This window comes from Muntiacus reevesi, chromosome 17 (genome assembly GCF_963930625.1).
Source record: "Muntiacus reevesi chromosome 17, mMunRee1.1, whole genome shotgun sequence".
Taxonomy (NCBI): domain Eukaryota; kingdom Metazoa; phylum Chordata; class Mammalia; order Artiodactyla; family Cervidae; genus Muntiacus; species Muntiacus reevesi.
Window position 1 is genome coordinate 10,052,925 of NC_089265.1, and position 15,045 is coordinate 10,067,969.

Here is a 15,045-nt window from a genome sequence, read left to right on the forward strand (position 1 = left end):
AGGGAATCCCCTAAAGAAAGGAAGGCTACCATCAACAAGCCACAAACAGCTTGTGATCTGGTTTTCAGCTCCTCACTTCTAAAGCATGACCATTTGGCTAAGGATTACCAGATGCTTCGGGGGAAGTCTAAAACAGGAAAGGTAGACCAAAACAAAACGAAACAGAGGAACTTGGAGGAAACAGAGGCATTGCATGAAGGAAAAATAAACCTTAAAAAAAAAACTATAATTCCTTTAGAGAGAGAAGATCTAGTACATCCATAAAGGGCTTCCCAGGTGGCAAAGAACTTGCCAGTGTAGGAGACGCAAGAGATGTGGGTTTGTTTGATCCCTGAGTCAGGAAGATCCCTTAGAGAAGCAAATGACAACCCACCCCAGTATTTTTGCCTGGAAAATTCCATGAACGGAGGCGCCTGGAGTGCTACAGTCCAGGGGGCCACAAAGAGTTGGACATGATTGAGCGCGCACACACACATAAAACAAGAGGATGCGAGAGAACTGAACAATGAGAATGTAAGAAAGAACTCTTGGAAATTAAAACTATAACAAAACATTTAACAGAAAAGTTGAAAGATAAAGGGAGAAAATAATAAGAAAGCAGGAAAAAAAAGACAAATAAAAACAGAAAAGATAAGAATATCAGGTAACCAACCTGGGAGAGCCAACATTTCTAATACAAGTTTTAGAAACAGAACACGTAAAATGAAACAGGAAAAAGTATCTCATAGTACAAAGAAATTTCTCAGATGATGAGACTCGATCAAAATATAGCATGATTAATTTTTCAAAAACTCTCTTAAGATACACCACTGTAATACATCACTTTCTCCAGAGTGAAAAAAACCCAGGTTATATATATTGTAGTTTTTAAGGAATAAGGAATACAGTGTTAGGAATGACAATATGCTTCTTGGCAGCACTAAAAGAGCTACAAGACAATGGCACAACGTGTTTTAAAAAAGAAAAAAAAAGGAGGTAAAATGGCTTTACAGAATTCTGTTAGGTGTGAAGGTAGAAGACAGAATAGAGACATTCTTGAACACGTAAAAGGCTTACTTTCCATGATGAATCCTTTCTTAGGAAGCTGCTGGAGAATGTGTTTTAGTAAAGGAAGTGTTGAAGTGTGAAGTGTCAGCTGTTCAGTCATGCCTGCCTCTTTGCAACCCCATGAACTGTAGCCCTCCAGGCTCCTCTGTCCATGGGGTTTCTTCAGGCAAGAATACTGGAGAGGGTTGCCATTTCCTCCTCCAGGGGATCCTCCCAATCCAGAGATCAAACCCGGGTCTCCTGCATTGCAGCAGATTCTTATCATCTGAGTCATCAGGGGAGCCCAAGTAAAGGAATAAACCAATAAAAAGGATTAATCTGGTTTCCAAAACAAAGGTTCTGACTGTAGAGAGTGAGAAAAGGAGCCCTCAGGAAGACACCTGTGAACTAGACAGAGAACTGCCAGTCCAGTTTGGAACTGGAAGAATAAATGTCCAAGAGTTGTATCTTCCGTCTAAAAATGGAACTTAGAGTATCGGACAGGGTTAGCCAGTGACAGAGGGTCTTTAACACTGAACGGGCACATTTGAAGGTTGCAGGAACTTGGAGAATTCCAGAAAAACATCCACCTCTGCTTCACTAACTACACTAAACCCTCTGAGTGTGTGGATCACAACAAACTGTGGAAAATCCTTAAACAGATGGGAATACCAGACCACCCCATCTGCCTCCTGAGAAACCTGCAGGCAGGTCACGAAGCAACAGTTACAGCTAGACATGGAACAACGGACTGGTTCCAAATTAGGGAAGGAGTATGTCAAGGCTGTATATTATCACCCTGCTTATTTAACCCCTATGCAGAGTACATCATGCAAAATGCAAGGTGGATGAATCACAAGCTGGAATCAAGATTGCTGGGAGAAATGTCAATAACCTTCAGATATGCAGATGACACCACACTTATGGCAGAAAGCAAAGAACTAAAGAGCCTCTTGATGAAAGTGAAAGAGGAGAGTGAAAAAGTTGGCTTAAAATTCAACATTCAAAAAACTAAGATCACGGCATCTGGTCCCATCACTTCATGGCAAATAGATGGAGCAAAAATGGAAATGGTGACAGACTTTATTTTCTCCAAAATCACTGCAGATGTTGACTGCAGGCATAAAATTAAAAGATACTTGCTTCCTGGAAGAAAAGCTATGACCAACCTAAACAGCATATTAGAAAGCAGAGACATGACATTACTGGCAAAGGTCCATATAGTCAAAACTAAGGTTTTTCCAGTAGCCATGTATGGATATGAGAGTTGAACCATAAAGAAGGCTGAGCACCGAAGAACTGATTCTTTCAAACTGTGGTGCTGGAGAAGACACTTGAGAGTCCCACGGACAGCAAAGGGATCCAACCAGTCCATCCTAAAGGAAATCAACACTGAATATTCACTGGAAGGTCTGATGCTAAAGCTGAAGCTCCAATACTTTGGCCACCTGATGTGAAGTGCCAGTTCATTGGAAAAGACCCTGATGCTGGGAAAGACTGAGGGCAGGAGGAGAAGGGGATGACAGAGGATGAGATGGTTGGATGGCATCACTGACTCAGTGGACATGAGTTTAAGCAAACTCCAGGAGTCAGTGATGGGCAAGGAAGCATGGCGTGCTACAGTCCACGGGGTCACAAAGAGTCAGACACAACTGAGCGACTGAACAACAACAGTAGGACAAGAGATTCTCTCTACTGATGCTCAGGAAAAGGCAATCCAAGCACAGAAGAAGGAAACACGGTGGTAAATATTAGGACTCTTGCCCCCACCACTAGGCTACGACAGTTGAAAGTGGCAGAGGACTACTGCATTTTGATATGACCCCCTTAGGAGGTACTGGATTCTCAAATACTATTTAGTAATAGTTTATTAATTCCACTTATTTTATAAACTTAAAAACTAACAAACATCATTCTGCTGGTAATGTGAACGATACATTAGACGGGAACATGGCTGGTGGCCCTGTGATTAGATAAGAAGCTGTCTGCCTTTGCAGTGAGCTGACGAAAGCATGAAGCTACGGCGGTGGGACTGAAGAGGAGGTGACAGCTTTAAAAGATATTCAGGGGGAGTAACAGAGAGGACCTCCTGTGGGATTAGGCCCAGAGTACAGGGAACAGTGATAGGAGCGGCAGCAGCAGACGTACTGAGCACTCGCTCTGCCAGGCATTTTTCTAACTATGCATTATCTCTGCCCGTCTTCACAGCCGCCCCGTTTTAAAGATGAGGAAACTGAGGAACAAAGCGGTTCAAACAGTTTGTTACCAAGTGGTGAGGCCAGGATACAAGCTCGCCCCATTCTGGCTCTGGGTCCAAATATTTTCTACTTCCTCCTGAATGATTCCTAAATGTCTAGCTTGGGAGAGTATGCGGATGGCGGGGCCACAAACAGTACAGGAAACAGAAGGGGAGGAGGCCACTGGGGAATGGAGAAGTATGTCCATGTCGGATACATTAAGTGTGAAGTACATGTAAGGCCTCTGGTGCCTGTTGAAGAGTATTCAGCAATTGGACTTAAGAGCTGAGGCTTAAGACTGCAGAGAAAATGAGATTCATTGAAGTGTAAGTGGTAAAATCGGGACAACAGAAGAAAGACACACACATAGAGAAGAGAGCAAAAGACAGAAGTCACACTTATGCAGTGAGGAGAAAAAGAAGATCTAGCAGAAAATAAATAGTCCTAGAGGTAAGAAGGGAACCAGGAGGCAGCAGAGTCACAAAAGCCATGGAGGTGGGAATTTCAGACTGGAGATAGTCCTGTGGGATCTACCTTCCCCAACCAGGGATCTAACTTGCATTCCCTGCACTGGGAGGTGGATTCTTAACCACTGGACCACCAGGGAAATCTCTGGAGATAGTGTCTAACAATAACAAATGCTAAGGCTGGATAAAATGTCAGCAGAGAAGTAGCCTTTGGATTTGGAGGTTAGCAAGTATATTACAATGTTTGAGGGAAGACTGTGTGTATGTGTGTGTCTGTGTCGGCAGGGGAGGACCTGCCAAACTGTAACTTGATCACTTGGTTTTTGGGAAAAATAGCTCATTGTAGGTGCGGGCAACTCCTGAGCATCAAAAAGGTGGGCAAACATCGATGGACTTTGAAAGACTTCTCATGACTGACAGAAGGTTCTGGAGATAAATTTTTCCTCAAGAGAAACCAACACTTTCTAAGTGATGCTTAGATGAAATGCTAAGCATTTTCAGCACCCTGAACTTGGATATCCAAAAGCAGTCTAATTTTGAAAGAATAAAAGACCAAAACAGCAAAAAGTTATTATGAGTAATAAATGATACAACATTTTGTAGTCCTATCTGAGGACAGGTGGAAAGGGTGAAGTTAATGCTCGGAACATAAAGTCCTAAGATGTTTAACATTCTCCATCACAACCAGGACTTTCAGCTTTATAAGGAAAAAGAAAACTTCATTTCAAAAGTAAATTTGAGTTATTGGACAATATAAGTAAATGCTATTTATCACACACAGCTTTGACCAGCTCTGCACCTATCACTAGATAAGAGTGTGAATCTACAATGAACAGATGCAAATGACCACTTCTGCTCTTAGTGACTCGGAATTAGCCTAAGTAACAAGGTGTGAGGGCAAAGCCAATATATAACTAAGGTGCACAGCACACAACCCTAGAGATACTACGGCTGTAATACCTCAGTAGCTGTAGATGCTTTATGGATGTACCAGGCAAGGTGACCTTGTCCTCTAGAGTGATAACATTTTATAGACTTCTGCAATTATTACAAGTAGACCCGTTAGCAATGCTTCCAATGGATAAAACACATTAAGGGAACTATCTGTGGGCTATATGTGACTATATGTGACAATAAAAGTAGAGGAGGAAAAAGTTTTTAAAGTGTAAAATATGCTGCCTACTAGTTCAGAAAATCTCTAGAAAACAAGATTTCCTAGAGAAAACCCATTTTTAAAAAAATTAGTAAGCCTTTTATTGAAACATATCTTAGTATGGAAAAGTACACAAATCATAAGTGTACATCTTGATAGATTTTTAAACATTTATTTAATTGAAGGGTAAATTTAATTGTGTTGGTTTCTGCCATAGGTCAACATGAATCGGTCATAGGTACACATATGTCCCTTCCCTCTTGAAGACAGATTTTTCCAAATCATGTAACCAGTACCCAGATGCTCAAGTTAAGAAAAGGCACATTATCAAAACCTCAGAAGTCTACCACATGTCCGCTTCCAGTTACAAATCCACCCAAAGCTTCTGAACCTCACATTAATAGAATTATATGTTAGGTTGTCTTTTTGATCTGGTTTCCTTTGCTCAATATTATGTTGAACAGAATCAGCCACATTGTTGCATGAAGCCATAATTCATTTAGTCTTACTGCTTTATGTATTTCATTGTTTGACTATACCACAACTTATTTATGTATTTGACTTTAATGGACACCGGGGGTGTTTTCAATCTGATGATACTACCCTCAGAAATCTGTGACTGTGTTTTGGTAAATACATGTGCACATTTCCGTTGGGTAAACGTGAGGAAGTAGAATTGCTGGGTCATGGAGTATGTGTATGTTTGCTTTTAGTAGATACTATCAAACAGCTTTCTAATCTGATGTACCAATCTATATTCCCACTAACAGAGAATGAGAGTTCCAGTTGCTTCACACTCTTATCAACACTTGATATTATCTTTTATCACTTTCATTACTCTGATGAGTATACAGTAGCCATGCATTATAGTTTTAAATTTCATTTCTTTGAAGATAAATGACTTAGAAAACTTTTGAACAGTTATTGAGTACCTGAACATCTTATTTGTGAAGTGCTTGTTCAAGTTTTTTTTTTTTTTGCCCATTCTATTAGGGTGTCTATCTTTTTAAAAAAAATTGATTTGTAAAAATACTTATGATAATCTATAGATTGATTTTTCAGAGGATTTTTTTTCTCGAGAGAAATCTGATTTCTCATTTTAGCTCTATTGTTTTATTCATTTGCTGGGATGCAGTTAGAAAAGGTATACGGTGTACTCATATTCCCTGTGGGTTTCTTTGAAAAGATTGTAAACAAGAAGATAAATCTGTTTACTTGGAGGGCTGTCTTTGCAATGTTATTTCCGAACCATTCTTTATTTTGAAGACACTAAGAAAATAAATTGTGAGACTCAGTTATTTGCTATTACTTTACATATTTTTTTCCCCAAGGGTACTTAAAGTTATGAACTCTGACTGTACCACTGGCCCGCCCAGAAGCTGTGCTGAAAAGAAATGTGTGTTTCAGGTGCCTTTTAGGCTTATAGTCTGAGTACCCAGCTAATACTACTGAGGGGAAGATATGACTCAAAATCTATTACATGGTCAATATGAGGGAATTTGTAACATCTGTGAATTAATGCTGTCTTATAAAATAGACCTTTAGTTGTATTTCATTTGCTTGGAAATAATAAAAATAAACTTTCTGAAAGGAAAGAAAGAACATCATGATAAATTCCAGTGTTCTATTAACAGAGCATAAAAGTCTTTTTGTTGATCAAATAACTTGATAAACATTTTCATCCTCTTCTCTAAAAGGATATCCCTAAGCCACTTTCCTATTTGAGAATCTGAAGGAAGAAAGCGTTTTGACCAATCTCATTTCCCAAGACCACGCTAACATGGATCAAGCTAACATGTGATAGAGTAAAAACAAAGAGGATTTCCCTGGGGGTACAGTGGATAAGAATCCGCCTGCCAATGCAGGGGACACGGGTTTGATCCCTGGTCAGAGAAGATTTCACATACTGCAGGCAACTAGAGACTGGGCACCTCAACCAGTGAGCCCAAGCTCTGGAGCCTGAGACGCAACTACTGAAGCCTACAGAGTCCGACCTCCACAACACAAGAGGCCATCACAACGAGAGCCCGTGCATCGCAATGAGAGGAGCCCCTCCTCGCCACTAGAGAAAGCCCGAGTGCAGCGATGAACGCCCAGCGCAAACAAAAGTAAACTAATAATTTTTTTTAAGAAGCAAACCAAGCCCAGAGTTAGGTATTAAAATGCAAAGAACAGAAAGGCTAGAAGAAAACAGAATAGTTTCTTTCACTGTTTAAGGAAATCCTGAAAGAGAAAGGCAGTTCTAAGCTTAGAAGCATCTTAAGAAATCATTAAATAAATAAGTAAACAGGAAAGCTTTGACAACAGAAACAAAAGCAAAAGACCAAGAATAGTGTGGGGAAAATATTTTTAACAAATTGCCTAGAAAGTTCATATAATTAACATTAAAAATATTTATATCAGTGGAGTAATCAGAGAACAAAACCACACAATTCCTGAAAGATGGAAGAATTATACTTATTGGATACATGTATACTTATGGCTGAGTCCCTCTGCTATCCACCTGAAACTATCTCAACATTGTTAATTAGCTATACTCCAACACAAAATAAAAAGTTAAAAAAAAAAGAAGAAAAGCAGAGAGGGTAGAAGTGGCATGCAGAGGCTTCTCAAGCAGCTTGGTCTGGGTTAATACTTACTATAAACTGTTCAATGTCTCTCTCCAGTCCCACGTTCGGCAGATCAGGCATCATATGAGCCACCACTTTGAAGCCAGAATCTTTGGCCAGGTGGAAGGACTCGCACACTGCCTTCACAGTGTGGCCCCTGAGGAAAGAAAATTCACTACCTGTTACACAAATAAACGGGCAAGAAGGTGAGCAGCAGCAACAGGGGGAAACAAAGTCTGACACAGACAGGTAACAGCAGCTCTGGAATGAAGAATATGGTTGGGGAAAAGGAAATCCTAGAAAGTCATCTTTACATCTCTGCTTCTAAGAAGGCCTGGAGAAAAATAATTTTACTTCTGAGATATTTCTCAGAAATTCCCTTATGCATCTCCTCCGAGTTCTGACAGCAAGTGACTGAGGTCACAAGAATTAATATAGTGGTGGTTTAGTCGCTTAGCTGTGTCCTACTCTTGTAACCCCACGGACTATAGCCCACTAGGCTCCTCTATCCGAGGGGATTCTCCAGGTAAGAATACTGGAGTGGGTTGCCATTTCCTTCTCCAGAGGATCTTCCCAATCCAGGGATCAAACCTGGTTCTTCTGCATTGCAGGTGGATTCTTCACTGACTGAGCCACCAGGGAAGAAGAATTAAGATATACTAAAATTACCTGGTTTAGCATTATGGGCCAAAATAAGTCTGCTAATATAAATACTTAGGTTAAAAACAAGAATAGTGAGATCAGAGCCTTACAGGAACATCATCTTGCTATGCTCTTTCTTTTAAAAATATTTATTACAAATAATTTCATTGGGAGAAAGAAAGGGAGGAAGGGAAAGGAGGCAGAAAGAGACAGATTCATCAATATGCGAAGTACATTTCACGCTGGTGGGCTTGCAGGTCCTTAAAAAAGTCTTAGTCAGAAGAAAGAATAATTGAGTGACAAGGGAGAGTCATTTGGGGCCCGCTAGATAAGTCAGCTTACCATTCTAGCGCTACATTCAAGATGCAAGCCCTATTAATAGTTTGGGGCTATTAAAAACTGAAGCCCCCAAAAAAAACCAAACAAAAAAAACTGAAGCCCACAGGGCTCTCACCGGAAAGACCTTCCCATTCACCACCAGAAACTCCTAGAAACTATGGACCCCAGCCCACTCTTTGAAGGTTCCTATTCATTTCCAAGGCTTCAATCTCTGATCTCTTTTTGCTAACAACTTCTCAACTTCCACGGCTGAGTCAGGCCTCTCTTCTGACACCAAGCCCAAATACCCAATACTCTACTGTTGCACTGTACAATACTATAGTCACGAGGCGCACATGGTTATTCAAGTTCTTCTTGAAACTGATCCAAATCAATAACTGAGTTCCCTGGCTGTGCTATCACAGTGGACAATGTGGGTTCCGAACATTTCAGTCACTGTGCCATGTTCTGCTGGACAGCCCGGCTCTAAAGCAAACCTTCCGCTGGTTGTTCCACCAGTATGTAAGGGTCTGCCTAGTTTTCCACAATGAAACTCACCTTGCCTCCCAGCCTCTCTCCTTCCCATTCTGTCTCACCCTCATTCCCATTCGGTCACCATACACTGCTTTTCAGGATATCATCTCCTGCCTGAATTACTGCAACAGCCTCTGCACTGGGCTTCCTTCCATCGTCTCAGTCCACCCTCACGCTGTGATTCCTGAAGAGTGATGTTTCTAAAATGCGGATATGGGGACTTCCCTGGGGTCCAGTGGTTTAAGACTTCCAGTTTCCTCTGCAGGGGGCAGCGGTTTGATCCCTGGTAGGGGAACTTAAGATCCCATATGCCATGTGGTGTGACAATCAATAAATTAATCAATAAAATGCAGATATGCCTTGAACACAACTTAGCTGGCCTTGGATTAAAGCCTAAGCCCACTGGGCCAACTTCTAAGGCTCTCGTCCCTCTGCTGACCCTTTCAGCCTCACCTCTGACCAGGCTCCCACTTCATGCTCCACCAAACCAAATCACTCCAAAATCCCTAAACATGCCATGATATGCTTCCGCTCTCAGGAGCTTGCTTGTACTTTTCTTTCAGCCTGAAACAGTCTTCCTCTTCCCCACCTGACTAACTCAGACTCTTCCTGTGAGTCTCAGCTTCCACGTCATTTTCTTCAGGAAGCTTCTCTGACCTCCAAGAGACTCCATCCCCAAGGTACCCCTCCAGCGCATCCTTGGTTATTACTGCAGCAGTCCTACCAGCGTTTCTGGCTCAAGCCTTCCCCAACAAGACTGCATCCTATTCACGTTGATCCTTCTCAAGCCTGATATCCATCAGACTCTTTCTGTGGACAAAAATATTTTGGAGATCTCTATTACCTTAAAGGGGTTTCCCTGGTGGCTCAGTGGTAAAGAATCTAGTTGCCAACACAGGAGACGTGGGTTCGATTCCTGGGTTGGGAAGATTCCCTGGAGAGTGAAATGGCAACCTACTCCAGTATTCTTGCCTGAGAAATTTCATGGACAAAGAAGCTTGTAGGGGCTACAGGCTATGGGGTCGCAAAGAGTCGGACATGACATATCGACTAAATAACAACAACAAATTACCTTAAGTGAAGCATCCGCCTTCCTTAGCCTGGAACTCTTCTTGGCTGTTTCTAAGATGCCGACCCATGTGTTTCCCTGATTTCCCTTTAGTTCCTTCTCCAATCACAACCCTCCATCATGTCTATCTAACCCCCATTAAAGTGAAGTAGCCTTTAAGGTCCAACTCAACACACACCTACTCCTGAAACCTGTTTTTATTTCTGGATGGAAAGGAACTTCATATTGGCTCTATCAGCTCTTACTCCTTCCTTCCTTAGACTCTCAAATTTCTCAGTTTATACCCATCATCTCACCAGCCTTTCTTTCACTACCCTGCCAGTTGGCATTTGCTTCATAAAAACTAATCTGTTAGATCTCACCTGGGCTTATTTATTTATGAACTGATCGACCGTGCTGGGTCTCAGCTGTGGCACATACAATCTTCGCTGCGGTGCGCGGGCTCCAGGGCATGTGGGCTCTACAGTTTGCGGTGTGCTGGCTCTCGAGTTGAGGCACACGTGGGTGCCCACGTGTGGGTGCAAGGGTTGAGGTGCACCTCCAATCCATGCAGTTGAGGTGCACGGGCTCAGTAATTGTGGCACACAGGCTTGGTTACCCCGCAGCATGTGGGGTCTTAGTTAACGATGACCATCACCCAGCAATCGAACCTATGTCCCCTACATGGACAGGTGAATTCTGAACCACTGGACCACTAGGGAAGTCCCCCTGTTAACAATGACCATCACCCAGCAATCGAACCTGTGTCCCCCACACTGACAGGTGAATTCTCAACCATTGGACCACTAGGAAAGTCCCTCTGGCTTCCTTCTTGTTCAGACCCTTTTCTCTGTTCTATTCTCCTTGCCTTCTCTCCTGCTTTAAACCATCGAGTTTGAACCCTGCCTTTGAAAGTGAAAGAGGAGAGTGAAAAAGTTGGCTTAAAGCTTAACATTCAGCAAACTAAGATCATGGCATCTGGTCCCATTACCTCATGGGAAATAGATGGGGAGACAGTGGAAACAGTGTCAGACTTTATATTTTTGGGCTTCAAAATCACTGCAGATGGTGACTGCAGTCATGAAATTAAAAGACACTTTCTCTTTGGAAGGAAAGTTATGACCAACCTAGACAGCATATTAAAAAGCAGAGACATTACTTTGCCAACAAAGGTCCGTCTGGTCAAGGCTATGGTTTTTCCAGTGGTCATGTATGGATGTGAGAGTTGGACTGTGAAGAAAGCTGAGTGCCGAAAAATTAATACTTTTGAACTGTGGTGTTGGAGAAGATCTTGAGAGTCCCTTGGACTGCAAGGAGATCCAAACAGTCCATCCTAAAGGAGATAGGTCCTGGGTGTTCACTGGAAGGACTGATGTTGAAGCTGAAACTCCAATACTTTGGCCACCTCATGTGAAGAGTTGACTCATTGGAAAAGACCCTGATGCTGGGAGGGATTGGGGGCAGGAGGAGAAGGGGATGACAGAGTATGAGATGGCTGGATGGCATCACCAACTCGATGGGCATGAATTTGAGTAAACTCCAGGAGTTTGTGATGGACAGGGAGGCCTGGCGTGGTGTGATTCATGGGGTCACAAAGAGTCGGACACGACTGAGCGACTGAACTGACTGACTGACTGACTTGCTTTCTGTACAGGAAAGGCCATTTATGAATAGGAAGAGAGATGAAGATGATGTTTACAGGCTACTGGAAAAGAGTCAGCACAGAAAGACTGAAAGTCAAGGAAGGAGGAGATGGGGTTCAGAGCACGGACAGAAACATGAATTGGAGGAACACCTAGACCCCTCCCTCTCAGATGGGTAGGAGCATCGATCTGCTTGGTGGGGGAAGAGGAAGGCTTGTGCAAGATCACCTGCACCATCTTACCGGTTGGTATCTCTGGCCACATCCTCATAGACACTCTGCACCCCAATCTCCAGCCTCGTGCAGCCGTAGGTCAACATGTCACTGAGATGCCGCTTCATGCAGTAATCTGGTCTGGTCTCAATAGTAATTCCGATGCACTTTGTGAGGCTTCTCTCAGAATATCTACAGAGCAAATAGAAAAGTAAATAGCCTGCCAGAGCTTCAGGACATTGGCGCTCATTTGAAGGATGTCTTCCCCTTGTCCTCCCGGATCTAACTCATTGGCTGAGAGCACCAGCTCTCGGGTCAGACTGAGTTCAAATCCTGGTTCTGCTACTTCTTAACTATGCCACCAAGAACATGATTAACCTCCTTGTGCTTTAGTTTCATCATCGGCAAAATGAGGATAATAGCAGCTACGCCTCATGGGACAGACGTGCCTGAGCGGGCACACAGTGTACGGTTATCGTCATCACCATCACCATTATGTTCCTGCAGCGTGCGGCAGCTATAATCGCCTTGAAAAGCAGGGATTTCAACTGTGAAAACCCTAATTTTCAGTTCCTAGCAATGATTTTTCATGTAAGTGAAAACCATCTGCATCATTTATTTCCTACTCCATGTTTTAGAGTCATGTTAAATGAAGGAAAACAAAAGAAGGGGAGGGAAGGGTATGCATAATGATCATAACGATCACAGGAGTAATTCAGGTGAAATGTCTCTCCCCCCCTGCCCCACACACGTCTTCTTGTCAAGCCTATGAATCTCAGCAATGACTTTCAAAATTAGGAGTCATTTTTCTCTTTCACTAAAACCAGGTATCAGAGTGGTGAGTACTACTTGAGATTCAAGCTATTTTGAGTTAATAGCCTTAATGCTGGCCAGAAACCCAGAAAAATGAACATGACTCCCTAAGGGGAATGCTGATGTGAGGGAGTAGGAAACTCTTACCTATAAAGGCCACCGTGGCCAAGCACTGCGCTGAACATGCCACATGCAGCGAATGCTCTCATCAGCTCTGTGAAGTGCGTTTTATTTTCCCCATTTTGCAGATTCAGAAACTGAAGCTCCTAACGTGATCAAATATTGGGTTGGCCTAAAAATTTGTCTCTGTTTTTCCATGCCAGCTTATGGAAAAACTTTGGCCAACCCAATGCTTTGTCCAGGGCTTCCCTAGCGGTTCAGATGGTAAAGAATCTGCCTGCAATGTGGGAGATCTGGGTTTGACCCCTGGGTTGGGAAGATCCCCTGGAGGAGGGAATGGGTACCCACTCCAGTATTCTTGGCTGGAGAATCCCATGGACCGAGGAGCCTCACAGGCTACAGTCCATTGGGTTGCACAGGGTTGGAGATGATTGAGCAATTAACACCTCACTTCGCACTTTGTCCAAGAGTACAGCGCTCATAAAATCTAAGTCAGGACTTGAAGATAGGATTTTGCCAAGGCCAAAAATCCTTGTTCTGTTTCACTTTATCACACTGCTTGGACATTTCAGCATGGGATATCAGATCTGTCTCCTCTTCAACTTCTGTGCTTCCCTTATGGCTCAGCTGGTAAAGAATCTGCCTGCAATGCGGGAGACCTGGGTCCAATTCCTGGGTTGGGAAGATCCCTTGGAGAAGGGAAAGGCTAGCCAGTCCAGTATTCTGGCCTAGAGAAATTCCATGGACTGTATAGTCCATGGAGTCGCACAGAGTTGGACACAAGTGAAAGTAAGTGACTTTCACTTCACACTTCAACTTCTAGAATGAAATAATTCTTCCAAATGCCTTTTTACAACTTTCTTAATTCTTTGGGGAGGGTGAGGGAAGCCTTTATTTGGCACTTCATTTCCTTCTTTCCAAAGAAGTTCATAGCGTTTGTCGTGAAAAAGAAAAATCATAAAATTCCCACAGGTCTGTAACTACTGTTCTCTTTTAAATTCATTCATTCATCACTGTCAATAAAACAAACTTATTTAATAATAATTATTAAGGTGGTTAAGAATCACTGAACTGAAGAACTGACTCAAGTCTTTCACACTGTGACTGTATTCCTAAGGTTTTATATAGGATTATCAGAGGCAGCAAGAACTAAAGGTAAACAACTAGTCCACAGTTACTAAACAACGAATCGTAAGACAAAAAAGGGCACAGATCTTATCAAATCTTGCTTCTGATAGGATACTAAATCAACTGACTTCTCTGAGACAATCGGACCAGAAAGTCACAGGCCTCTCTAATAAGTGAGTCTTCAGGCATGCAGGAACAGAGGTATACACTGCCACAGGATACACGTAACTCACACTCAAACATCAATTATCGTGTTTGGAGAAAACCATTATTTTTAAAAATTGAAACACTAATGTATTATGGAGAAAGCATACTGCATGAAGGCTGACTGAAGAAACCCATGAAGCAGAAAACTCTAAATGAATATATTTCACAAAGTAAGTGAGGACATCTTACAGTCAGACATTCCAAAATTGTACCCCTCTATTAACTGATATTTTTCACAAAACCCACAATATATCCGAGAAGGATGCCATTAAGTTAGCAAGCTTGGCAGCACAATAGTACCTTGCGTTCCCAGGACAACGAGAGGACAGGCAACCGCACAGATGGAATGTGTCTATAGGAAGGAGAACTAAATCCACAGAACCTCTGCTGCGTGGATCCTCAAAGGCCCAAGCAAGACTGATAGAGAAGGCTGCTGCGAGGATGATAAGGTCTCTTCAGAAGTAATTAGAATATAGCCTAGGACACAGAGGCAAACCTTATCCTCAAACAAAAATTTACCGCCAAGTCTTTCCTCTTGGGGGGATTATGTCAATACCTTTGGCAGCAGCAGAAATGAAGGGATAAGAAGTAACCTGCTTTTAAAAGCCAATATTTTGTGTCAGTTTCTGCTGCACAACAACATGAGTCAGCCACACGCACACACAAATCTCCCTCTCGAGCCTCCCTCTCCTCCCCCATCTCACCCCTCTGGGTCCTCAGAGCGCCGAGCTGAGCTCCCTGAGAGCCAGCAGCTTCCCACCAGCTGTCTGCATCACATGGCAGCACACATCCTTCAGTCCCAGCCTCCAGTTCATCCCACTCCCTTCCCCACGCCCACAAGTCTGTTCCCCATGTCCACATCTCTATGCCTGCCCTGCAAACAGGTTC

General features: G+C 42.7%; 1 protein-coding gene across 3 annotated transcripts in view; it reads right to left on the reverse strand.

The window, feature by feature from the left end:
• ELP3 (elongator acetyltransferase complex subunit 3) overlaps positions 1–15,045 on the reverse strand; it is a 121,163-nt gene that overhangs the window by 60,140 nt on the left and 45,978 nt on the right. For all 3 annotated transcript variants that reach the window (XM_065908253.1, XM_065908255.1, XM_065908254.1), the window contains 2 exons: positions 11,920–12,081; positions 7,523–7,649 (listed from right to left, as the gene is read on the reverse strand). In XM_065908253.1, coding sequence (XP_065764325.1) covers positions 7,523–7,649; positions 11,920–12,081 — 289 coding nt within the window. The remainder of the gene's footprint in view (positions 1–7,522; positions 7,650–11,919; positions 12,082–15,045) is intronic.